Source organism: Epinephelus lanceolatus, chromosome 5, assembly GCF_041903045.1.
Source record: "Epinephelus lanceolatus isolate andai-2023 chromosome 5, ASM4190304v1, whole genome shotgun sequence".
In the NCBI taxonomy this organism is placed as follows: domain Eukaryota; kingdom Metazoa; phylum Chordata; class Actinopteri; order Perciformes; family Serranidae; genus Epinephelus; species Epinephelus lanceolatus.
This window is the reverse complement of record NC_135738.1, coordinates 44,625,001-44,651,393: the sequence shown is the minus strand read 5'-3', so window position 1 is coordinate 44,651,393 and position 26,393 is coordinate 44,625,001. Positions and strand designations below refer to the sequence as shown.

Genomic DNA, 26,393 nt, shown 5'->3' with positions numbered 1-26,393 from the left:
TAAAGAAATCCAAAAATCAGCATTAGACTATCCAAACTAGGTACACACAAGAATATTGGCATCTTCTGACATTGATATATGGATATTGGTATCGGTAATCATCCAAATAAGTTATATATTGGTATATCAGCAAAAAAAATCCAATATCATGCATCCCTAATCCAAACCATTACTAATGTCTCTCCTTGGATATTTTTTTTAATTTTTTTTTTTTTGCTCCACAGGATATGTATTTCAAATACATCTGGAACAACTTCCTCCACATTCAAGTGGAGATCTGCACAGCCATGATTCTGGCTATGCCCCCTGCCCCCACTGATATCCAGCCAGACACAGAGCAGGAAATTGCGAGGGAGAGCATCCTCATAAAACATGTAAGAAAAGAATACTAGAGATAGAGATATTTATATTAGCTGTCAAGTATCTGCTTATAATGTAATTGTCTAGGTCTGCACAAGCTTGTTCTTCCAGGAATACTGCAAAACTGCTACAGTCACTGAATTTGATCAAACTTAAGCTGTTTTTATGTAGGTAAAAACTGCTTACATGAAGCAAAATGTGTTTCATTTAAACAGTCAGTGTAAACACAATAACGTTGGTAATGCTATGATTTCCTGTCCAAAAAACAAATAGACTGCATTGTATTTATTGTAAAGCTGAACAAATACAGTGGTAATGATAGTAATCCTTATGTGACAGGTAAATACTGCATCACATTGCCACAAGTAATCTGAGTAAGCTCTGGCAAAATCTTTTTATTTTCTTGGCTGGGTCTGTATAATGTACTATATGCTATTTTTTTCTGCCTCATGAAAGACAAAAGTCACTCTGTACCAAATACAGCAATTATTGAAGGCCTATGGATAATATAGTGTATTAGTTTTTGTGTGCATGTGTGTGCTGTGCAGACACAGCAGCTGTATACACTACATCGTGGGCATACTGAATTGATTGTATTTAATTTTCTTGTAATTTCCTCTGCCAGCTGTTTCAAAAGTGCCAGTTTATACAGAGAATCGTAGAGGCCTGGAGCTCCAATGAGAAAGAACAGTAAGTATTCTGCTCTGCAGCAAATGAGACCATTTGTAACTTTGTAAGGGTGTAACAATACTTATGTGTCATTCGCTTTAGAAGAATAGAAAAGAACATAACAAAACCAAAAGTCCTTTGCTCCTTTACTGTGTCTATGACTACAGTTTCAGAGTAGTTAAGGGACTGATGGCATGGCTTCAGAGATTAAAGTAATAACTCATAATTGAATGTCCTTATAATTGTATTGATGTGTTTGTTTGTTTTTAGGGCAGAAGGTGGTCGGCGACGAGGCTACATGGGTCACCTCACCAGAATAGCCAACTCTATAGTTCATAACTGTGACAAAGGCCCTAATGGACCACAGATACAGCAGCTCATCTCTGGTAAGGACTAGCTTCTGTTTCGAGGGCTGATATGTCTCTGTCCTTATCTGTTTTGCAATGAGCTTTATCTTCATCTTTCAGTTTGAGAAGATTGACTTGATGTTGTGTTATGTGTGAAGTTGTCATTGTGGTAGTGGTAATTGGGTGGGAATCCTGTGGCATAATATACCTCTGTGATGAGCCTGTTTTGATTCATCAAGATCTCTGGTGGCAACTGAAATGGACCTGAGCATAGGCCTGGGTTAAAATAATTGATTCATCTGATTCAAATTGATCTTCATTTGAATGACCTGATATTGATTCAAATAATCTGATATGGTTTTTTTAAGATATGCTTTTTCCCACAGATTTGTGAAGCTTTAACCCTGTTAATCTCGCCAGTAGTCAGGCTAAACGTCTCTCAGTATTGCGATGTCAGGAATTATGATTTTAGATTTGCTTCCAGTAAGATATTGAGTTTTTATTGTCACTTTACTGTTTTATTATTACTGTTGCTGCTCTAGAAGCACATTTTAGTCATGAAATATTCATTAGTATGTGTAAATGAACTGACGTAAACTTTAAATATAACTCAATATAAGTTCTGTTACTGCGTTGCCTATTTCACACCTAAAATGTTTTCAGAAACATATCTTAGTTGTTGTTGCTATGTTTAACTGTAATACAAGTTTGTTTTAGCTGGCTGTCATATTGTTTTCTGTGACAAAATGGCAATACGTCAACCACCAATGGGAATGTACCAAAGTACCATATTTCCAGTAGTGAAATAATTTTTTAAATGTACAATATTTGAAGATGGAGTATGCTGTATACAAACTGTTTGTGTGTGTTATGCAGAGCTCCCAGCAGAGGACAGAGATAAATGGGAGGCCTTTATTTCTGGGCAGCTGTCTGACACAAACAAGAGAAACACTGTTGACCTGGTGAGTAACTACATCAACACTGATGTCAAGCTTGAATATCTATTTCACATGTTAGATGTACAGCACAGTTATATAGACAGTTTTTATTGTGTTGTCTCTGTGGTCCAGCCATTGACTGTTTATAAAGATGCACAATGCATCTCTACATCCTCCAAATGTACAAAAATGAAAGCAAAATATCCCAGGTATGGCCACTGCCATTGGGAGGCAGAGTCTGCACCGTAGTGACCAAACTCTGTCCAACCGATCAAGAGCAGCACCACTGATAGCAAGCAAACCAACTGTAACACATAGCTGTTTATTATGATGTCAAACCACCATTTTATGGCATCAAATAACTAATTATAACCAAACTAACACTTAAACATACATTATGATAAGAACTACCTAAAATGACAGGAACCATCTTTGGAAAAAAAGTTTTTGACATGCACTTTGCTCTTTTAGCTTGGCTTATGTCCCATCTGCTAACATGGAAGGGGCGGGGTTTATGGCCTATACTGCAGCTAGCAACCATCTGGGATCAAGATGTTTTGGCTTCACTTTTGGGAGCTGTCATGTCGTCAGTCTTTATTATACAGTTAATGAGTTCAGCTCATTGGATTTAAAATGAATCAATGTCGGAATCTAAAGTACTGTTTTCTTCTCAGATTCAGTGCTCTGAATACAGATTCATCTCAACACGTGTCTGAGCTTAGATACTTACGGATTGCACTATACCTTTTCAGAAGGATTTAGAAGAGGATGCACTGCAGCACAGCACAAGCAAATATTGAAACTGATTTATTTTATTACACATTGCTGGGACAGGTATACCTGTTCTGTAGTGTGGTGGGAAAAGCACATTGATGCAGTCAGTAAACTGCTTTTTGCTAAAATTAAATTTTCTTCAGGTGAATACACACCACATCCATTCTTCCAGTGATGATGAGGTGGACTTTAAAGACAGTGGCTTTCACCAGGACTCCTCTCTACAACAAGTAAGACCTACACACACACACGCACACACACGCACAAATGCATACATGCACACAATGCAGGCCCATAGCCACACAGTCCTGGATAATCTACAGATATTCATCAGTCTTTCTGTAATCATAAGAAACAGAGGCTCTGTTACGCCATGTGAGATTTTCTTTGGATAAAATGTACATCTGTTGGATTATGTAGACAGTATAAGTGGACAATATTATATCTATCTCTTCTCTTCATGTTCAGTGTGAGCGAGTGCATAATGAACAACTGCAAGGATCAGTCCAACTTGGATAAGACCCCCAAAAAACTTAAATCATGTTGCCTGATTATACATAATAGCCTGTTTGCAGTCACGTAACTATTATAATGCGCAAAATTCAGATGGAGGGCAGGAAGTGATAAATTCATATACTGCGTGAATTAGAAATAGAGGAAAGTAACTACATAGAAGGGTTGGATGAACCTGCAGCATCAGGTTTCATCAAAAAACTTAAACTCAAGTTGGATGTGATCCGCACAAAATGAAGTAAGGTAATTTTTCCCCCCAGGACTTGACAGATTTTCCTGGTGTTGACATCATCGTTGTTACAAATGACCTTGTCCACCAGACCTCCTAACTGTACAAGGCTTGCTAATGAAAGTGTAGTCATGCACTTAAACTATTTTGTGTAGGTTTGGGTCCATGACTAAAATAATTGCTGCCTGTTTTCAAATTTTAAGTCTGTACATGGATGCACCGCTGTCAGGCTTATGTTACTAGCTAACATTAGGTAACATTAACTACTGTTTACCACCTACTAGGTCAGCTGTTCCCAGAGGTCTAGTGGAAAGCCGTTAAAAATCTGGGTCATGGCTAAAAACACGGAAAAGTTGTCATAGCACATTGTAATTGCATTCAACTGGAGGCATATTTAACTTAACACTTAAAGGCCCAGACACACCTCACTGGCAGCAAAGAACTAGCAGCGACAAAAACTGACTATTGGGTCGCCTAATGTCGCCCGTGTCTCTGCCAAAAAGTTGAACATGGACACACCACAAAGACTACAGCCAGTGGCCAATTAGCATCTTTGTTCTGTGCCTGCGTGAGAGGAAGTAACTCCACATCAGCAGATAGTGGTACTCTGTAATTGTCATTCAGAAAAGAAAACTGTCTTGACGCTAGTTAGCTGTGTAGCACAGTAACAACACAATCCAGTGATGAAAGAACAGAGCATATTAACTGTGCCCCAGTGAACAATAACACAAACCATCACAATTTTTTTCTGCTAAAGAGCTCATTGTCTAAAGAAAAATAATTTTACCTTATGTAACAAGTTTGTTTTGGTCTCTTTCTTGACTTTAGCTCTTTGTTTACATTCCTCACTTCTGTTTCTCTTCTTGTGCACTGAGCTGAACCACCCATCAGTGATTTCATTCACTCACAAGCTCTACACACATATGCCGCGGTTTCTCACAGCCTTTTTTAAAATTGTTCTCTTTACGTCCTACTATTTTCAGGACTTAAAGTGGCCTTTGTTTTTTCCCCCCAGTTTAATCAATTAGGAAGGCCATAAACAGCACAAATCATAGGTATTTATGCAGTGTTGGTATTCTTTGCCTCTAGTTGTCTGCCCTCCATCTGGACAGCGCAACCATGTAACATGTCATATGCAAACAAGCTATTGCTACTTTAAGAAGTTCTTTTCTAAGGAAATACAGATGTGTTTTCCTGAAGCCCTCCTTATTGGTTGGTTGTTAAAGTGTAATGGGACATATGCAGTGCATATCCTCAAAAATGATCTATTTTTCCCCTTCTTGTTCTTGAACAGAGAACACTCCCCCATTCCTCATCAGAACCTGTCAAATTCTTTTTATCTGTTGAAATTTGTAGAGTTCAAAAGCTACAGGTCCCTGTGAACCGTGAACCGTGAACCTTGAATCTGGAAATATTTTGTGACTATGGGTCATGCACACTAACAATCTACAGGAACATCTCTCTATCATGTTTTGAATTAATGTACTTAACAACTAATGTTGTTTAGGAAACTTTACAGTTAGTTTAAATACAACTGACTGATATTTTTGTAACTAATGTGAAAGCATTTTGGCATCTGACTGTAAATGCATGTTTTTGCTTTTTAGCTATTAACCTGTCTAGCCTACAAGTAATACATTCTCTCTGTTTTTACAAATTAGTATACGCATTTGCTGTTTTCTGTACTGCAAGTAATGCCCAGCTTTGTGTAGAGCCAAGACTATATCATTATCGTTGGTCCTGGGTTTTGCCAGGCCTTTTCTGATTATCAGATGCAACAAATGACGTCCAATTTTATTGAGCAGTTCGGCTTCAATGACGAAGAGTTTGCTGATCAGGACGATGTTGTGGAGTGAGTACTCATCCTGCATGACTGGACTTGCTGTCTAAATATTACTGTGTAACACTGAAGGGACAGGGCACTTTACACATTACAAAGTTGGTGGGGGGGATAATAGCATATTTATTTGCACACCAATTTAAAAAAAAAGAAGCTTTTTTAAGTTCTTTATTCTCTGCCTCATTGTCATAACATTACACAAGACTATTTTGTTTGATTTCTATTCCAAGTGTTGTCGACATTAAAATGCTGAGTGTTTACAATAAGACCAAATGATGTGCAGCATAATTTTGATAAAAAGAGTTATGATTGGATCACATACCTCATATTTCCAGTTTGCTACAGAAAAAGATGAATTAGAGTGATGGCTACTGCTCAAGCAAAAATGATTTTGCAGAAGCATTTAAATGAATGCCATTACCTCCAAGGTGTGCCTCATTTTCTTTTTTTATACAGCTGCCATAATAAATACATCATATGGCCTAAAGAGAGGAAACCATATTCAGTTTGTGTGTTGTGTGCTGTCCCTTCCTGTATTGTTTTGTGCAAGCTTGTTTTTTGGGGGTATAATCTTGTACAAAGGTTGTGGGCTGTGGGAGATGGTTGTTAGATGGTCAATGATTTGAAATGTCTGCTTCACCTGTGGTTTGAAGTTGATCCTTTCTCTTTTATTAGCATTATCAGACTCTGCAAAATGAGACATCTCTTGTGTATCAAAAAAAAATAAAATAAAAACTTGGACTGGATGAAATAAGCAATACACCAATGCAACAGTTCAGCATCTATTGCTCAGGTCCTGCCATTAAATCTTGTAACTTTTTAATAGTTTTACAAAAGAGCAGTTCAGTTTTTCACTGACACACAGTAGATCTCTAATAGATTAAGATGCATGTATTCTATTATAAAGCTGGGAAGTCTGGACATCCTATTGTACTCAGGGCTGGGCACTATGGCTTAAAATTAATATTGGGATATTTTTAGGCTATATTGCAATACATGATACATATCAAGATATTTTTTAAATTTCCTCTTAACTACTGTAGAGTACTAAAGTACACAATTATTAAATGATCTACAGTGACAATTAAGTTAAATAAAGTACCCGCTGTCATAATAGAGTTAAGTTAAGTCTTGTCATAATTAAATAATGCAAAGCATTGCTTTTATTTTTGAAACACCTGGCTCATCCCTGGCGGAAAGTGCTGATATTTTTGCTGTGAACTTCTGGTCAACATTTAGGTGTTAGTAGTTAGCAGAAAGTTGTCTTTAGTAGAAAGCTATGTCTTTAAATATGAGGATTTATTCACTGTGAGCTGGAAACAAACTAACAGCTCTCCGCTTCATGTATCAGTAGTATTTGCAAGTCGCAGTGGTCTGTGGTTGCGAAATGCGACTAAATAGTCTCAGTCTGGCGCCCTGCAGATTCAAACACATGCTCCGTCTGCATACACTATTGTTAATGTTGATGGGTGGAGGAGTATAGTCATTTTATACATCTCACATGTGGAACAAGCCACAACACGTTGAGTATATTTGATATATTGCCCAGCCCTAATCATACTAAAAGATTCCCAAAATCCAAAAACAAGCAGCAGCTAAAGTACTACAGCACACACAGCTTTTCTTTTATCCGAGTGAAGACATAAAAGATCTACCCTGATTATGTCAGCAGTGCAAACATAACAAGCATCGACAGTGCTCAGCCTCAATGAGACAATAATGCTGCCCTGCAAGGATTAAAGGACAGATTGAACAGAGAGCAACATTTCACGGTGTCTTGAATTGTCTGTCCATTCTTCATGTTACTATTCAATGTCAGTGTTGAAAAAAGCAATATGAAAGTGTGATAAAATCAATGACAATATTGGCCTCTGACTGAAAATTTAACTATTGTGAGGTGTGCAATTTACAGAACTGTTGCATTGGTGTGCATGATAATGCTCCCATTGTAGTTAAGGCTACTGTCTGTCTGGTGGTCTTCCCATCTGTGTAGTCATGATGGCTGGAACGTATCTGAGTTACTGGGAGGAAATGATTTTTCCAGAACCTGAACATATGTACACTTGACATCATCACTACCTTCGCTGTGCTTTAAAAACACATTGTATACAGGTTGGATACTTGCCAGTTATCATGAATACACAAGGTTAAGTGTGGAAGGTTAAGTGTGAATAAGTCGAGAGTAATCACTGTCCTTACTGTAGTAAATCTGCTCTTTTCTGTTTTCTAAACTTTGAGTAGAGGGCAATAGTAATAAAATGGTTAAGGCTGGTGTTAGCTGATGGGAATGGAAATTGTTGGGATCATGTGTGGATAGGATTTAAAGTTTACTCCTGATCTGACTTGGACTTGATCACCTGTTGTAGTGTTATATATAAGTCATTTATTGCAGTATCATTCACTTGTGTTCCACTGGAAAGACTGAAGCTACTACAGCTGTCTGGAATGACTCCCTGAGCTTCTGACAGTGCTTAATAACAGCCACAGTCTGACAGTTTGGATTAAAAACAAAACGAACATTTTTACCAGCGTCAGTTCTTGGAAGCCTTTAATGAAACTAATACTGAACTTCTCATCTGAGGTGTTTTTTAGCCTAGCTCAGCACAAAAACTGAAAACCTGGGGAAACTGCTAGTAAAGCTCAATTCAGTGTGGAAAGAAATGCACCCCTCCACCTTCATCAAGAAATAGTTCCAACAAGTAGCTGTTTTTTAATGTACAGTGTCAAGTCTCAGGTTTCACCTGTAAGACTTGCATTTAATTGTCGTCATTGATAATATGTGGTGTAAATACAGTGCACCTTAATCGGAATGAAAGGCCATTCCGATTAAAAGTGGTCATGTAAACGGTCATTCCGATTGAAAAACGGTCATTCCGATTGAAAATTAAATCCGATTAAAGGGGGTGGTTTATTCCGTTTGTCATTCCGAATGAAAGAATTTTGTGTGCATGTATACACTCATTCCTCTTTAAATTCATTCCGGTCTTTCTGCGCATGCTCGTTTCCTTGCCCTTCTGGCGCGATGACGTATATAGCGCGCATAGCAACGGGCTGCATAGCAACAGGCTGAGATAGAGCAGTCGGACTTGTTGCACTCACCGGTTTCCATTCGCCACAGCACGGTCTTCTATCTCCCTTCTCCTCCTCAGCAGACGAAGCATTAGCAGAACAAGGTTGTTGTCGTACTGCTGCTTCAAGAATATAAGCAAAACACGCCCGAAAAAGGCACTAAGAACGGCGTCGTCAAGCATCTTGTTATCCGGAGCAAGGACTATACAGTGTTTTCTTCCGGTAAACGTAAACACGTAACATCTGCCCCGCCCCCTATCCAATCAGAAACCTTCCCTGCCCCAAACCTTGCGCAGACCTGAATAAAGGCGATTAAACTGATCTCCCATGTAAACCCTCATTTGGAATGAATATTTCCCATGTAAACTACCTGGAAAGACTTTAATTCTGAATGATTTCATTCAGATTTATTTCATTCCGAATGAGAAGCTATCATGTAACCATAGCCAGTGTATTGCATACAGTAGAAGTCAGTCGGCACACACCCAGTTTGGAGTCCCACATGTAAGCTAAACAATCTACTGCTGGGGAGGGGTCAGCAATAAAACATACTTAAGCCACCCAAAAAAGGTCCCACCTCAAAAAATCTGTTAGTTTAAGTGTACATTGAGAGTATTTTCACTGCTTTACCTTTACTTTGATTTCCAACTGAAAAATGAAGCTGTTATATTGATCTCATCAAAGCCAGACGCCATTGAGAAAAACAGTGATTTAATATTGCTGAACACAGGAGCTGCTGGTCTACTGCTGCCAAGACTAGTATTTTTGTTTGTGTTATTGTGGGATTTTGGTATTTAATTAATTTAATTAGTTTGGATTCACAAAAGTCACACAATAACATAAACTAAATTATCGAAGCAGCAGTCGACAAGCAGCTCTTGTTCATCATGTTAAAATGGCTGTTTTTGTCAATGGAATCTGGTGGCTTTTGATGAGAGCATAGATGGGAACTGAAGCCATTAACGACTTTCTAGTTGGAATGGGCTGTCTGACAGAAAAGCTGGAAATACACTAAATATAGCATACACCTAGAGTGTTACTGCTTTTTTTTAGGTGGGACTTTTTTTGCATGCCAAAAATCTGTTTTGTTGCTGGCCCCCAGCCTCAGCAATACATTGCTTAGCTTTGTTTCGGACCTGCTTTTCTAAACTGGGGGTGTGCAGACTGACATCTACTGTATCTAATATACCGTCTATGGATAAGTATCCCATTTAACCCCACTTTTAAAAAAAATGCAAACTATCTCTTTAATCACACTGTAGGGCAGTGGGGGAGGTTGTATCAGTATCTGGTAAAATGATTCAACTAACTAAATGAGGCTAAACATATGGCAGGACACAAAGTCTTAAAAACGTAGTCTTGTCTCAAAATATTGACCAGGATAAACATTTTTTATTTTTCTGACTGTGTAAAAAAAATGTAACCCCTCCCCCTCTCGCAAAGCAGTGCCAAACTCCATAGCTCGCTTATCACAATAACACATTATGTGTTCTGTACCAATGTATTTATGTTGTATGTTGAGAGAGCCCAGAGTTTCCCTCTTCTTTCAGTCTTTGTGCTAAGGTCGGCAAAACCATGAGCTGCTATTTTTCTGATATGATTTTTGGTAAGATTCCAAACAATTCCATGTTGGACTTTCCCTTAAATGACTTATTTACTATTTTAAGTTCTAGGTACAGATTAATTTTTTGAAAGTGGCTTTTTGCCAGAGAGAGGCATTTTTTTCTACTAGGGCTTTTGTATAATTCTTTGCTTTTCTTAAACCAATTTACAACACAAAACATGCATGTATAAAACAAAAGTGGCTATCAGAAACCATGTTTCTTTTGCATCTGTCCCTGAGTTTTAGTTACCCCTGCATTATCAAACGTGAAGTATTACAGCTGTGTGCTAGAGCCTGTCTGCCTGTGTGTTGCCATATATATGTGGATGCCTAACGACCCTAACTAAACTAAACTCTGTTCTCTTTAACATTGCAGTATTCCCTTTGATAGAATATCAGACATCAATTTTTCACTGAATACAAATGAAAGTGTAAGTACTTTGATTATTAATCTTGAATACATACATAGTCAATCAAAGAGAGAAGAAAGTAAAATTAGCATGGAACAGTTGAAAATGTTATTTTATCAATATGGTGTGTCTTAATTTCCTGATTTCGTTGTTAAAATTCATTTAGAGGCAGAAGAAGAGATGATATGAAATTGAAAATTTTCCTAGATAACTAATGTGTGGCACATGTATGCTGTAAACTTTGCTATAACCTGCATTTGAACCAAAGGCTTTTGGCAAAGCACAAATATCAAACCACAACCTGATTTTATCAAATACTGTAGCATTGATTTTAAAAATGTAACTGGAGAGGGGCACTAATGTAAAACACCAAGCATACATGGATATGCTGTAAGTTACTGCCATTGAGGTGGCTGTGTTTGAGGCCTGCTGTGAAGCTGTTGTGCTAGTGTACTGGAGGTATTCATGTTAATGTCCGCTTCTCAGCTGAGTGGCTTTTGTTCTGCAGGATCCAACCCTATTTTGTATGTGAATGTACTTTAGATATAAACAGTGTTTTTTTTAAGTATATGGCCCATTTGTGTGTTTTCCCCAGGCAAATATAGCATTGTTTGAGGCACGCTGTAAGGAGAAAATCCAGCAGTTTGAAGATGCTGGTTCAGACGAGGAAGATATCTGGGATGAAAAAGATGTCACCTTCGCACCAGAGGCACAGAGGCGCCCCAGGTCAGCTAAACCCACACATAGACATTTGTCTTTCTGAACTTGTGAGGACCCTCATGGATGAAATGCTTTCTTTAAGTGGGATTTATACTTGTGCATTGAATCTGCACCATACCTGCTGCATAGGCTCTGCATAGATGCAGAGCCTATGCAGTAGCCTGAAGTGCACCTCCTGCTGATGCAGACATTCTGTTTATTTTAGTAAGCTGAAAACCATTTCTCTTTGTGGAAATGAAGCTTTTACTTTGATTTCACATATAAGTAATAATATATTGTGAAGACAATAAAACCCCACAAAATGGCATTTTAAGTCCTGTGTGTGATTTATCCTGGCTTCATATGAGTACAGAAAAACTAATAGCCACTAGGGTAATTTAAAATTCAAAATTTAAAATGTCATAGACATTGAGTAATCTCTTATTTTCATTAATCAGCTACTTATTTTGTCTATAAAAAAGGTTGAACACTTATCATCACATTTGTACCAGAAAAATTAGTTAAACATTTCCTCTTTGGACGTTGTTTAAAACTAAACTAATTTCTATGTTAACTGAGGAATCAATATTACTATTAATAGTAATAGTCATTGGCAGGATGAAAGCTGAAGTGTTTGGGGCTACATTATCTGCTCAGATTCAACCAAATGCTTCAAAACTCATTAGACGATGCTTCACAGTGCAGTTGGACAATGACCTGAAGCATATTGCAAAAGCAACCAAAGACATTTTTAAGACAAAGAAAAGGAATGTTCTGTGATGGTCAAGTCATATCATCTGATCTGAATCCAATTGAGCATGCGTTTCTCTTGCTGAAGCCAAAACTGAGGGCAAAACACCCAAAACACAAGCAGGAAGTGCAGACGGCTGCAGTAAAGGGCTGGCAGAGCATCACCAGGGAAGAAGCCCAGCATCCGGTGATGTCTATGTGTCCAACACTTCAGGCAGTCATTGACTGCAAAGGATTTGCAACCAAGTATTAAAACTGACTGTTTAATTGATGATTATGTTAATTTGTCCAAATACTTATGAGCCCTAAAAGTTGGGAGACTGTGTGAAGAAATGGTTGTAATTCCTTCACAGTTCATACTACATTTTTGAAAAAAACCATAAATGAAAGCTGAGAGTCTGCACTTAAAGTAGGTATTCATTGTTTCATTTAAAACCCATTGTGGTGGTGTACAGAGCCAAAATGATGACAACTGTATCATTGTCCAAATAATTATGGACCTGACTGTAGCTTCACATTTATTGCACTGTTAAATCAGGATCAACTCAGATGCAGATTGGAAATAACTTGATGTGTGTATCCATCTCAGGAGTTCAGGCAGCACAGACAGTGAGGAAAGCACAGACTCAGAGGAGGAGGATGTAAAGAGAGATCCATTTGAAGCTTCCAACCCCAGCACCGATGACAGAATGGAGGTCGACACAGGTTGGTCTACCGCAGGGTTACTATCTAACAACTCTAAGTACAGAACAATAACAAATGAACCCCAAGTAAGAAAACTTGCCTGGCCATGGTGTAGGACTCAAATAAGAATAAGATTCTAGCCCAGCTGGAATTATTCACAGTTAATTGGGGACGTGGGTTTAGGGCTCATGTCAGAACTGTGATGAGGCATATTTCCAGTTTAGGTTTTTGCATACAGTCCTGGTGAAGTGGGTTAAGTCCATACAAGTCAGAGTGGTGGTGGGTTACTTTTTACTTTTTCTGACTAATTTCATGTATTTATCATTTTTAGGGCCTGTGTGGACTGCCAACTTTGATGACATCCCCATGGACACAGGTACATCCACAGCTCCAGCCTCCAACCCCAACAACCCTGCTGCCTCTTCTTTGTCGTCCTCCTCCTCTTCCACAGAAGACCTCCCTGAGGCAGCGTGGAGCTCCACTCCCTCTGCCACTTCCAACTCTGAAACAGGGTGGGCTGATTTCTCCAACTTCACCCCTGTCAGGTAGGACATCCTAAGAGACTCTGGGTCAGTTTCTGTTAGTGCTACAGCTACCGAAGAACATTGCTTGATTTGGCTGTCATTGTCTTTAAATCTGAAATCTCTTTCAGCCCCAAAGACCCTCTGAGATGCAACTCTCCTGTTGCTATGGAAACCAGCATTGAGACAATGGACCCTCTGGGGGTCAATGCACCCATGCAGCCTGAAGGTGAGTGTTCATATGCATGTTGATATTGACAGAGTACATCTATCTAGCTGTCAATAAAGATGCTGGGCGCAGCCCTTTTTCTCTTGGCAGCCACATGCAGCTGCATGTGTTGATACTGCTTAAATGATCTTGACCATAATCATATCTTATACCTGTTGTCGATTTTCTTAACCCCCCCAGATTGTGATGGCTGGTTGGGTACCAGTGTGGCTTCTACCTCCTCGACCTCATCTAAGGACTGCGGGAGATCTAAAGCGGGGGAGGAAACGCCTTCTTGTGAACAGCGCAGCATCACAGAGACGGTCATCAATGGCTCCATGAAAGAAACAGTCAGCCTCACTGTTGACGCCAAGACTGAGACCGCCGTCTTCAAGAGGTTCGCCAAACACATCCACACAAAAAACACTACGTAGCTCTCTGTGCTAAATGATTCAGTGTCATTAATAGCAGCTTCACTGCTAAGGTTGTAGTCCTGGGTGTCAAAAACCCAAGAGGGAAACACTGGAATGTTCTCTCTTACACTACGGTGTGATTTAACCAGAATGGCTAATCAGAATGTGTCTCATTAGTTTTGTCACATGTTTTCTTACGAGCACCCTCACACTATCACTCAGTCACACTTCCTGTAGAGGCAGGTTAAATTTAACACCAAGATCAGAGATAGGCCCCAGGCCATTTGAACGCATTTACTGGTTGGAGAGTTTTTATCAAAATAGTTTGATTGCATTTTAAGCATCATTTCACTGTTGTTGTGCATTTACTGCAAGTGTTAATTTTGCTCTTGAGGACAAAATCGCCTGCTAGAAACAGACACGGTTCTGAGACCTCTACTTATAGCTTAACATCAAAAGGCCAATTTCCACCAAGATACCAAGAGCTCACTTTTTGTTGTTCTTGATTTGAGTGAACCAGCCAGTTTGTTCCCTCCTCCCATCTGTGCACCGTGTGCTCAAAGCACCAAAATGCCACACAGACGGGCAAAGTTTCTAGGTCAGTATAATACCAAATTGTCAGAGCTGTGCTTCAACTGGTCCAAATTAGGGCCCTTAGAGTAGTTCAGTTGTTACACATTCTCTGCTCATTCTTTCACCAACTGTTGTTACTCCAATCTGATCAAAATCACTCTGATTAGAGATTTCAATTTAACTGTTGACATAATTAAAGATATGTGTAGGGCTGGGCGGTATGACAAAATTTTCATATCACGGGTTGTTGTTTTTTTTTTTTGTTTGTTTGTTTTTTATAATCATATCGGTTTCGCGGTATTTCACAGTATTTTGCACGGGTTCGGCCCACTTGACATGCTGCTGTGTTGTGCTATTGCCTATTCAAGTGCTGGAATTTGTTGTTATCGCCTGAACGCAACACAGGCTCCGCTCCATTAGTGCCGTGCTTGGTTCTAATTGTCTCGGACTTGGGACGGGTCGGCTTCAGTCAGGAAAATGAGTTGCATATAGGGGAAAGACTGCTCTTTTTGGTATGAGTACTTGTGGGTTATCATGTTCTTCAGCAATGTGTACAGTTGCTTTGCTTTCAGGACTCTGTCCGGCAGCCATTCTCGCCTCTAAACTTTTCTCTATGCTCTCACTCTAGCCGGCTCCAGTGCTGTGCTCTGGCCGGCTCTAGCACGCCTGTAGTGTGCAGCGGTGAAATGGGTCCCCGCTGAAACACTTTCCTGCCGCGCACCATCCGGATATTGATTGGGCTATTCACCGGTATTGCGGTATATGAAAAATTGATGTCATAACCAAAATAAATACTGGTTTTCGGTACGAACCGGTATACCGCACAGCCCTAGATGTGCGTTTACATGCCTCTAAACAATTGATCAGAAGACACGTTTTTTGACTTGCATAAAGTGGTTCCATACGCTGTGAAGGATCTAATCTGCAGGAAATATAACAGAAGAACGATTCTCCATCAAAGTCAGCAGAGGGAGGCTTGTAGAAACAGCACTCACTATTTACGTCACCTAATGTTCCCGCCATATGGGGCAAAGATGCGCAGAAAGAATGTATTTATTTAATCCAGAGAGAAACAGGATGAAATGTTTTACATGGTTATTAGCCACCAATATTTTCCTCTGGACAGATTATCAAAGGTTTACACTGCCCCTCTCAACCTTAAAATTCCTTCCAATCTGGCCAGATTAGTCCAATCTCTTTGGATCGAGGCAGTTACATGAGGCATTTTTGTTCGGATTGGGCTGTTTTTCTGATTATTAGTAAAATGTTTGTAAATGCACCTTCTTTCTAATTGTATTTGGTGGTTATAGCTCACGTAACAGAATGGTAAAATAAATACAAGCCAAGTGGATGTGGTGATGCGGTGCTCTATGCTAATTGTATATTTAGACTTTCAAATTATATTCCACCAAATTATGAGTATGAAAGACCCTCTGCCGAATAGAAGAAATATGTGTATGGCTAAATACGCAGCTTCTTTATCAATTTGCACACACAGCCCTGTCACAAACCAGTGCACACACCTTAACATAGTGAGATGGACAGTAGAAAGAGGTTTCTATAAACATTCTAATACCTTTTTTCCCATGACAACTTTTGACTGTTGAAGTCCATAGTAACTGACATAAATTAATGGTGACTATAGCTCCCAATTCTTTATAAATAACTGAACTACAAACTCTGTACAGCCACTTTTGGTCCTGTTTCAACCATGCTTCCACAGTGAGATACTTGCCTGTCCTAAATCCACAGGTTTTAAAGTTGGTTGTCCTCTGTCCTTCTGTCCCTCTGTTGATGCTGCATTATATTGTCTGTCTGTCTGAGTAAATAACAACTGTCTGATGAACTGAGCGACACTTACAACCTGAGCTTCCCCTCCTCTCTCTCTTGCTGTGCGTTGTGGGTGTGGTCTTCTTCAGAGTTTTGAAATCTTATCGGTATGTACAGCCAATCAGAGATCAGCCTGCAGCCGTGATGTAGTCTTGTTGTCACGTCAACCACCAACTTTTCTTTCCCAATTTTGATCTTCTTCTTTGGTTTCAGCTCCTTGTTTGTTTATTTCATTATCTCCATTCTGCATGTGTTTCTACCAAAGGTGTTGTCCAGCTGCAGTTTTTTAGTTTATTTAAATTGCAAATGGATTTGACCTTACCAGGCCAACTCAATTTAAGACCAAATTATTATGTGAAATGACACGTGAAACAAACAGTTAAAGTGCAGACTAGTTTCTGAAGAGGCCTCAACGTCTACAAAACTGGATTTTTATTGGCTACAAACAGCTACATAAGTATTTTTGTTCATATATTTCAGTATTATGGTCTGCCTCCTAATTGGCTTTGGCCCTCAGCCACTGTCCAACTTATTGTGATTGTGAGTTGTTAAAATTCAGATGCACAATATGGATGTGTAATTGCTAAAATACTTCCTAAGTGCAAACAGTTACTATACTAGACATTAGGGCTGCACGATTCTTGTTAAAATGTGAATCATAATTTTTTTTTTCTTTACGAATTGAGATCAGGATTCTCTCAGGATTTTTTTTTGCAAACAAAAACATTTATTGCACTCTTTGATGGTGAAGTAAAAAAATGCAGCTGAGATACTTGCTGTCTACAACAACAGATAACAGACAGGCAACATTAATATAAGACATATCAAACCTATCAAAGTGCTTGACTTAACATACAACATATATCAAAGAGCTGTACTTAAACTTAAAAGTCTCTTGTAACAAAAAACAACCCTCCAGTCACTTTTTGTCTCTTAGCTTAGAACATTAAAGTGATTAACTTAAATGCTGCTGAACAAAAAGTAGAATGTAAAGTTACAGCTTTCGAATAAATAACAGACACTGACCATGATATGACACGGTTGTCTTGAGTCAAGCAGCTGTAAAACAGCAGAAGTTTCCTCTCCTGTAAATTCAGTAATGTAGTAATGTAATGAGAGGTTGTTGACTCACGTAACGTCACCTGTGTCGGTGGCGTTTCTTTGTTCTCTTTTCTCTCTGCCCCATGTCTATGTGCACTGGAGAAGCACACAGCAGAGAAAGGGGGAGGGAGAGAAACGCAACAGGGCGACAGGAAAACACAGACACACATGGATACATTTTTACTTTTCACATGCTACTGATTTGAATCGAATCACAAAAATGGAATTTTATACATATATGTAAAGATGCTAAGTCATTAAATACTACCTCTGTATTTGTAAAAAAAAAATAAAAAATAATCAAAAATTGATTTTATTGATGACCAACTAAACATTCAATTCATTTTTGCACAAATGAATTTGTCAATTCTCTCTGGTGCACAAACTTTGATAGAGACCAGTGGCATCGTTAGGCCTGGGTGTCTGAGGCTTCAGCCCCAGATATTTTATGAATGGCCCTTAATAGTTACATGTATTTTAAAAAATAAGAATAGGCCTAGTAATAAAAGAAAAGCTCCGACTCTGATAATGTGTCATTTTGTTTATGCGTTAAAGCTCTCAAAAATAATATATCACTGATCAAAAACAAAAGGATTCTCTGTGTCATTCAAGCAGCATATTTGATTGTGTGCAAGAGAGAGCATACCAATTATCACTTAAATGGTGCAGCTGATAAAGGTGGAGCTCATTTTAAATGCTTTATATATTGCTGGGGTAGTTCAATCCATGATAATCCATCATCATTTATTAGTTGATTATATTTTGTATTAATGATCAAAGTCTTCAAAGTAACTAAAGCAGACAAATGAATGTAGTGGAGTAAAAAGTAAATGTTGGAAAGATGTTGGAGTGCATTTAAAAAAGGCTTCAAAATAGAGTTTGTTCTTAAAAAAAATAAAATTCCCCCCAGACCCACCACAGAGATCTGGGGTTAAGCCCCCAATGTCCTCAAATCCTAGGAACGCCCCTGATAGAGACACTTTCATAGTGACCTCAAACATGTTTTGGCCTTTTAGGTGCTGCAAATTCTTATTGGCATATGTACCAATACTGATATGTTGATAAAAAGCTGAATCGACAGATACAGGAACCCAGGTGTTTCCTTGGTGTTGAGAAAACACAGAAGCTATGTGACCAAAACATGAAACAGTTTTATGGTCAAAGGAATAACAGCCAAGTTTTGCAGGAAAAACTGTTTTTCTTTCTAGCAATGAAATTTTGCAGCAGTATTCCTCTAGTCAGTATCCAAAATTAAATATTTGACTCCCTGGCCAAGGAGACTGGTAGATGACAAAATCCACCAGCCAAGCACATGTTTCTACCAGCCAAAATAACTGTCGTGAGCAGGAACAGCAGACTGGTGACAGGTGATAGTTTAGTTTATTTCAAAGGAATATTTTAACTGGCACATGTACATGGGTCTGACTTTAGTGCTGAATTATTTAAATATTCTGCAGTAGAAAGAGTTCAAAATGGTCACAGGGGTACCAGGGGATCTGTTGTTATGGGGTTTGCAACTTTTAAATAGAACTGTTAAAATCTGCCTATGTAGAAATTAATGGGATATTGTTATGATTTTAGCATCTAATTATTGAAAATGCTGTAGTTAAACAGAAAGAAAGTAATGACAAATGTTCAACAAGTCTTTGTCACTGTGTGAGTGTGAAACTCGTCTCTGACACAAGCAACGCAAGTTTAGATGACACAAAAACGCTGTACAAACTCTCGACATACTTTTTATATTACAGGAATATTTTGATGTAGACATTTACCCGCCAGTGTGACGATAGCCTTGTTCATTTTAAACCCTACTTCTAGTTATCATAAAGTATCAAATTTCAATGAGAGCAGTTGTGTCCTTTTTTAAAAATGAACTAGCATTAAAGATGTGTATGTATTTTGTTAGTACTCAATAAGACTCAATGAAAATATTGGTATAAATGTTATTGCGTTTTAAGGAAAATGCTCCACAAATGTTACAATAACTGGATTTTTAATTAGGCTCATATTCTTCTTGTAGAACAGTTTGTTTTCTGAAATTATCGAGTGCTGAATAATTGTTATGTAGCACCTCAAATATGACATTATATGTGGATGTTTGTGAGTGTTTTGCTTTGATTGAGGCCTCATCAAGATTATTGGTGGTTCTCTGAGACAAAGCAAGACTGACGGCTGGCAATTTTGGTCTAATCAGTGTGCAAAATCAGTTCGTAGGCCCGCCTACTATTCGCTGGCTCTGTAACTTCTAAATCAACAGAGTAGCATAGCCAAACAATCAAAACAGTTGCCTTTCTCCATTTGCTGTACATTTTGATGCTTTTCCTACATACTGTCCACAGCTCCTAATTTCAACACCTTCATCCTTTGTTTTACTGTGTGCTCTGTCAATCAGTTCAGCATGCATCACTGTTCACATCTCACTGTATTGTGTGTGTTTCTGTGGGAAAGGTGGTTGGTATGAATCACCTCACATGGTATTGATGTACATTTGTGTGTTTGTGTGTATACCTGTGTGTTCCAGTGATGAAGAGAAGTGTGCTTCTTCAGAGAAATACTCAGTAGTGGAGTGTGTGGATTTGGAGAGAACAGGCGTCAACAACTCAGCCGCAGCCTGCTGTCCCAAAGCAGGGTCAGACACAACACACAACACACACACACACTTAAAAAAAAAATTTGTGCACAGGCACTGCAGTCTTTGGCACTGCTTATACAAAAATATTCAGTTGCTATTACTACATTTAAAGCAAAAAGCTATCAAATGCATTCCTTAAAAAAAAAAAAAAAAGTGCTATACGGAATGACTTCTGGCCAATCGGAGCTCCATCTTTTGCTCTGTAGGCTGGACTTGATATCCATTTTAGATTTTAAATCAGGAAGCAAATGAATTGTAAGGTGCTATAACAACTTTATTCATCTTTTTATTACGTTTGGGTTTTTTTCTGCATGTGCACCATTTACTAAACTGCATGTGTAATTGGTCAGGGTGTTAGGTCTAAAGATCAAGGTACTGAAACATGTCAGGTGTTTTTGTTTCATAGATCCTGGAACTCCCACATTTTGTTCTTTCTTAATTAACATTTTTTTAAGTTTAATAAAGTTGAAAAAATGTAATAATCGTACGTTGTACCATCACTGGTACAAAAACCTGATTCAGCAAAATCTTATAAATCTGATTCTAGGCTAGCTCTTTGGTGAAGTTCTTTCTCTCCTCTCCTGTGTCTCCTGTAAACAGTGAGAAGTGTCGGCCCACTGTGGAGCTTCCCAATGGTCCTCTGGAGGAGATGTCAGCCATAGAGGAGGCCAAGTAAGTCTGCCCTTCTGCACTATGAGTCCTGTTTAAACCATCTGTAGTCTGTCAGTGTTAAATATGGAGAATATTTTATGCATACATATTTGAAAAAAAAAAAAACAGCGTCTGGAAGAAGGTCAGCTCTGCACTCAGGATTTCATGTAAGTAGGCTGGTACACCTAGCGATTTCAGACGCGATCTGCCTCTGTTCTTTTGAAAGTTGTCATAGAATAGGCACAAGAGTTCCGCACAGTGCCTGACCACGTGTTTTCCAGGCGAATAAGAACGCAGCACGTGTATGGCCCTTAATACAGTAAGAGCAGTGTTGTCATTGCAACAAATATCGTGGAAAATTCAAACAGCAAAAACTGGAGTTTTAAACCTGATAGAGGAAACAGTGCTCAACTTTGAGCTCCTGAAATAATGAAGTTACGCTGCTCCTTGTGTGTAAATGCACAGCATCTCTCTTAATGGGGAGTTGAAAAGCAGCTCTGCTCTGTTCTCTGCCATGTTCACATTTTACAGAATGTCATTAATTCTTGTGGTTAAGAATTTAAGTGGTTACCACTGTTGCCTCATAGCAAGAGGGTTCCGGGTTTGGGGTAGCTCATCTGGTAGAGCAGGCGCCCTACGTACAAAGGCTGTGTCCTTGCTGCAGCAGCCACAGGCTCTATTCCAACCTGTGGCTCTTTGCTGCATATCATTATTCTCTCCCCCCAAAAAAGCCAAAAAAAAAAAAAAAAAAAAAAATTCTAAAAAAGAGGGTTCTGGGTTCAAACCTCTAAATTGCCCATAGGTGTGAATGTGGGCATGAATAGTTGTCTGTATCTATGTGTCAGCTCTGTGATAGTCCCTGTCTCTCACCAAAGTTAGCTAGGCGACCCTGCACCAGAATATGCTGTTATGGAAAATGAATGAATAAATAATTAATATTCTCCTCATTAATTATGTATTATTTCCCCCACCTCTGCAACCCATCAGAGTGTACACACCTTATGAACTGACCTATGAAGGCACAGCTTACTATCTGAATAATGTGCCCTTTAAATGGCAGGAAAATACTGCGCCACTCTGACTTTAGGCCAGGTTGTTGGTCAAAGGCGCAATCATTTTCTGCTGCCTCATAATACCAAGACGCCAACAATGTGACTGACCACACCTCATTTTAAGACCTACATTGGTGCAAGTACATTTGCTTCTTACACAATGTGGGGGCTGGCTGTGGAACTGCATCAGTTTGAAACTAGCAACAACAGTCGGGTTGCGCCAGGCCCTGTGTGTAAGAGGTGGATGTTGAGGTTTTCTAGGCTGCACCACTAAACCAAGAATTCCCTAAAATGTCTGTTGAGCTTACCAGTGTTAAATTTACTCAGAGAAAAAGTCCTGTAGTTTACAGCTACTCCTAAAAATTTTATGATAAAAAAATAGACGTTTTTTTCTTCCATCTTGAAATGAATCCATGTCTGTCTTTTCCTCTCAGACTGGACCAGAGTGTTGTGTCCTCAGAGCCAGCTGTCAATGGGCCAGCATGAGGGTCGCCTAATGCCAGCCAATGTCCAGCCTGTTCTGCCATGCAGGGCCCTCCTCCTGGCCAGCCAGCAGAGGCCACTGCTCAGAGCTGTTCCAAACACACGCCCCCACCAGGACCAGCAATACTCCCATTGGCTCATCACTGACAGACAGACAGACAGACAGACAGACAGACAGGTGTACAGACACAGGATGAACTGAAAAGCAAAATGAGAGACATACTCAAATGGATACAGAATAATTTTTTCTGCATTTGTTTATATACTATTGTTCTTATGAGGTGATGTGCGACTGATATCTTGCCACTCAAAATTAAATAGTAATGTTGCTATCGTTAAAGAAATGATTGTATGAATAAAATATTTTATAAAAAGAAAAATGTATACAGAAACATAAGATGAATTACCACAGAACAGAAATAGCTGATTGGTGACTCAGCCAACCACTATGCTGTTATAATCGGCTGGATCTGTTATCCTGCATACTTAATACAACAGTTGCTATATTTAAAATTCTCACCCACCATTGGTCTGTGTCTCTGAGCAAAGCTGCTCCTAAGAATTGAAACACATTTTAAAAAACACACTTAAAGTTTTATTTTGCTGCAGGTATTTGTAAATGTTTTTTCTCTTGTATTCTTCTGCATTGAGTAAGATTTGACAAGCTTTTTTGGTATATTTTTTTTATTTATTATGGAAGTAAGATGATGGTTATGTTTTGTTACTAAAGAGCCATACCAACACCCCCTCTCCCCTTCTAGCAGGCTGCATTCATGCTAACTGGGTTCCTACCTCGCAGCTAGAAGGTTAAACAGGAGAGGTGCAGTATGTCGTCACCACAGCCTAAACTGGGAGCTGTAAATGCATTCTGAGCTTGTGTTTTTAGTCCCAACTAAACTTCTTTAGAACCACAGTCCTCTTTGACCCCAAACTCTTCTTTTTCTATCTCAAGTGCTTTTTAGACCAGTGGTTCTTAACTTGAGTTTCTCCCTTTAGATCACGCTCACATTTAGCATATTCCATTGCAGGTTGTAGATGCATCCATACAGTGCGCAGAACTGTGGTTTTAGGTAGCATCAGCATTTTAGAGAACTTTGTAGGGGACTGAAAGGGCTGAGGAATTACACATAGGACCATGAAATGAAATAAGAATTTTGCAAACAAGTTACCTTCTGAAAGATTTGCCAGTGCCCAGCACTTGTGGAGCTAGGTGGGATTCTGTCACTTCATGATAACAATTTATACCTTAAAGATATACTTCACCCCCAAAATGACCATTTTTACATCATATACTCACTGCGTGTTCCCTTGAATTCTTGAGGAAAATGTTTTTCTTGCATACCTCTACAGTGAACAAAGACTCCAAAAAAGGCAAACATTCTTCACGAATTGGAAGTATACAGGGACTTCGTTTAACAGCAGCAGGCTGTATCAAAATTTCTGTAAAAAATAAACCATTTTTCTTGCATGTCTCCACAGTGAATGAAGAATCCAGAAAATGAGAATTGGAACTGTGTTTAATAACATAACTTTATCAAAACATCTGTTTACAAACTCTCACACAGCCTGTGCAGCATAACCCAAGTCTCATTGATCCAGTTGAAGGCTCAGTACTCCCTAAACACATGAATTTTGCAGGTGAAGTATTCTCTACAGAAAACTAGTTAAAGTTGTAAATTTGGACAGCTGTGAAATCAGCTACTGACCAAGTCCTAACTACAGGTGCTCATTCTTAGACTGTGTTCAGACTGACAGCAGCATTGTCAAAAACAGACCCCCTTTTTTCCAAGGTGGTGTTGGCCGATGGAGGGCTCAGGCCCCAGAAAGTGTTCAGTGTTAACTGTAGCACATCGACATCTGACAGCGCACTATGTTGGCCAATCAAATAAGCTCGCACATTCCTGGTAGACTTCTTTGTAAGGTGAATGGCAAAATTCATGTGTTTACGTGGTAATTGTTGAATGAGCTGTAAAAGTGTTACCTGGGTCCGTACCTTTGAATCTGCCCACCTGGCTGAGTTGACTGCAATTGAGAGCCCCACCAACACCAGACCTTTGTTTTGCTGTAATGTTTAATTCAGGAAGTCCAGTTTGAGAAATGCATCTGTGAGTTTAAAGTGTTTTTTTCTGCTGCTGTCAGTCTGATGCATCCTTGTTCCATGTTTTTTATACTTTGAATCTCCACCTCTGCTTTTAAGTCAGCCTTCATGAGGCGATGCATTGACTTGGAAGTTTGACCTCAAATATTCCAGCTTTTCAAACAAACTTGAAACCTGCCATGGTTGTGTTCAGGCATATTGTAGTTGCCCCTGTATATATGGCCTTTTAGCTTTGGTTTGGTCATCATCTTTTTTGGTAAGAAATGATTCACTGTCTGGGATTTGGTTCCAAAAGGAAACATAACTCAGAATTTTCTGTACCAGCACTGGGAAAGGGAAGAAGCTATTTACAGATATAACCCTCTTCTTTGTCAGATTATTAATTAAATTTCATTTTAATTTCTGAAGCTAAGTGGTCTCTGCAGATGGTTTCTTGGGCTTGACTGTTATGATTTAGATTTTTTTATTAGGCCCATTAAAGAATCCCACCAGAGGGTTCTGAAGATTGTTTTTCAGTACTCTCATAAAACAAAGAGCTGATGTCCAGGCAGTGGACATCAGGAAAATTAAAAGTCTTATGAAGTTTCACTGCAATGTGAATTTACATGTAATGTGAAATGCGGCATTAGATGGGCATAATGAGTCAGAATGTCACAGTTTCCCTGTTCTCTGAGGCTTTCCTGCATGCAGCGTTTGCATTGATGGGAACTTCAAATGTAAGCTTGAGAAAAGGTGGGCTTTGGTGGAGTTTTTGGATTTTCATGGGGGCCACAGTTCAAGAGCACTGATGTCCACACTGCTGCATGTTTTTGCAGCCATGGAAAACCTGAAGGTCAGTAATAACTTTTTTTGAAGAAGAAGAAGAAGAAAAAGAAGAAGCAGCAGCAGCAGTATGGAAGGTGTAAGTTAAGCCTAAACAAAATTCAGAGCATACATTAAAGTTATGTTAATATTGATATTTATAAAATATTAATTTATACATAATTTGTCAGAAGAATGGCTTCCACTAATAAGTTACAAACCACTAATACTAAATTGCTATTTATCCCTGTGAAATGAGAATTATGCTTATATCCTCACCACTTAGTACGGTGAGAGGCACTGATATAAATATGAGAACTTGGAGTAATGCCCAGGCTTAAAAGTACAGCTTTAACTAGAATGATCAAATATAACCAAATACCACATGGTAGGCAGCTGTTATGCTTCAGGATAAACCACAACATTCTGTACTCCAGGTCTAATTTAGTCTTTGGCCTAAATACATTTACAACATTCCCATACCCAAAACATGTGTTATGACAAGCTGCAAAGTTTTAAGTTTTTATGCCTCTGCGCCAGCAATGTCATGGCTGAGGGCACCCCATCCATCCATCTCATTCCTGTGAACATGATTTCTCTAGAGCAGCTTGATAGAATCCAAATTTGGCACAAAATTGACTTAATGATAAGCTGATTAGATTACGGTGGTCAAAGTCATTACTGCATCCGTATTGTTATTGAGAATGCAATACCTCGAGAAGACTTGAGGGAATTTCCTTAAATTTGGTACAAATATCCTCTTGGACTCCAGAATTAACTGATTAGAATTTGAGGGGCAAATGTTAGTGTGACTTCACAAAATATGTTTTTGGCTATAACTCAAAAATTAATTCTGTATGGCAAAGTTTTACACAAATGTCTGATAGAATAAAGTAATGATGTGATGACATTTTATATCAAAAGGTCATAGGTCAACTTCACTGTGACATCATAATGTTATGCAAAAACACTTCTGGCCCTTACTTTTAATCTTATCTCATGAACAGGAAGGTAGACATTTGGTCAGACACTGAATTGGTTGAAAAGCTCCGGTACACTGTCTTAACTTTGTGTGTGTGTGTGTGTGTGTGTGTGTGTGTGTGTGTGTGTGTGTGTGTGTGTGTGTGTGTGTATATATATATATA

General features: G+C 38.9%; 1 protein-coding gene across 7 annotated transcripts in view; it reads left to right on the top strand.

The window, feature by feature from the left end:
• Positions 1–22,957, top strand: part of ppp6r3 (protein phosphatase 6, regulatory subunit 3) — a 39,710-nt gene extending 16,753 nt beyond the window's left edge. For 2 of the 7 annotated variants that reach the window (XM_033635838.2, XM_033635839.2), the window contains 16 exons: positions 225–374; positions 986–1,050; positions 1,300–1,415; positions 2,253–2,338; positions 3,232–3,318; positions 5,585–5,682; positions 10,719–10,773; positions 11,348–11,478; positions 12,791–12,906; positions 13,217–13,430; positions 13,538–13,635; positions 13,816–14,011; positions 16,520–16,537; positions 20,053–20,160; positions 20,764–20,835; positions 22,301–22,957. In XM_033635838.2, coding sequence (XP_033491729.1) covers positions 225–374; positions 986–1,050; positions 1,300–1,415; positions 2,253–2,338; positions 3,232–3,318; positions 5,585–5,682; positions 10,719–10,773; positions 11,348–11,478; positions 12,791–12,906; positions 13,217–13,430; positions 13,538–13,635; positions 13,816–14,011; positions 16,520–16,537; positions 20,053–20,160; positions 20,764–20,835; positions 22,301–22,352 — 1,662 coding nt within the window. In that variant the 3' untranslated portion in view covers positions 22,353–22,957. The remainder of the gene's footprint in view (positions 1–224; positions 375–985; positions 1,051–1,299; positions 1,416–2,252; positions 2,339–3,231; positions 3,319–5,584; positions 5,683–10,718; positions 10,774–11,347; positions 11,479–12,790; positions 12,907–13,216; positions 13,431–13,537; positions 13,636–13,815; positions 14,012–16,519; positions 16,538–20,052; positions 20,161–20,763; positions 20,836–22,300) is intronic. The other 5 variants (XM_033635843.2, XM_033635842.2, XM_078168265.1 and 2 more) reach the window with 5 other exon arrangements.
• Positions 22,958–26,393: the final 3,436 nt, after the last annotated feature.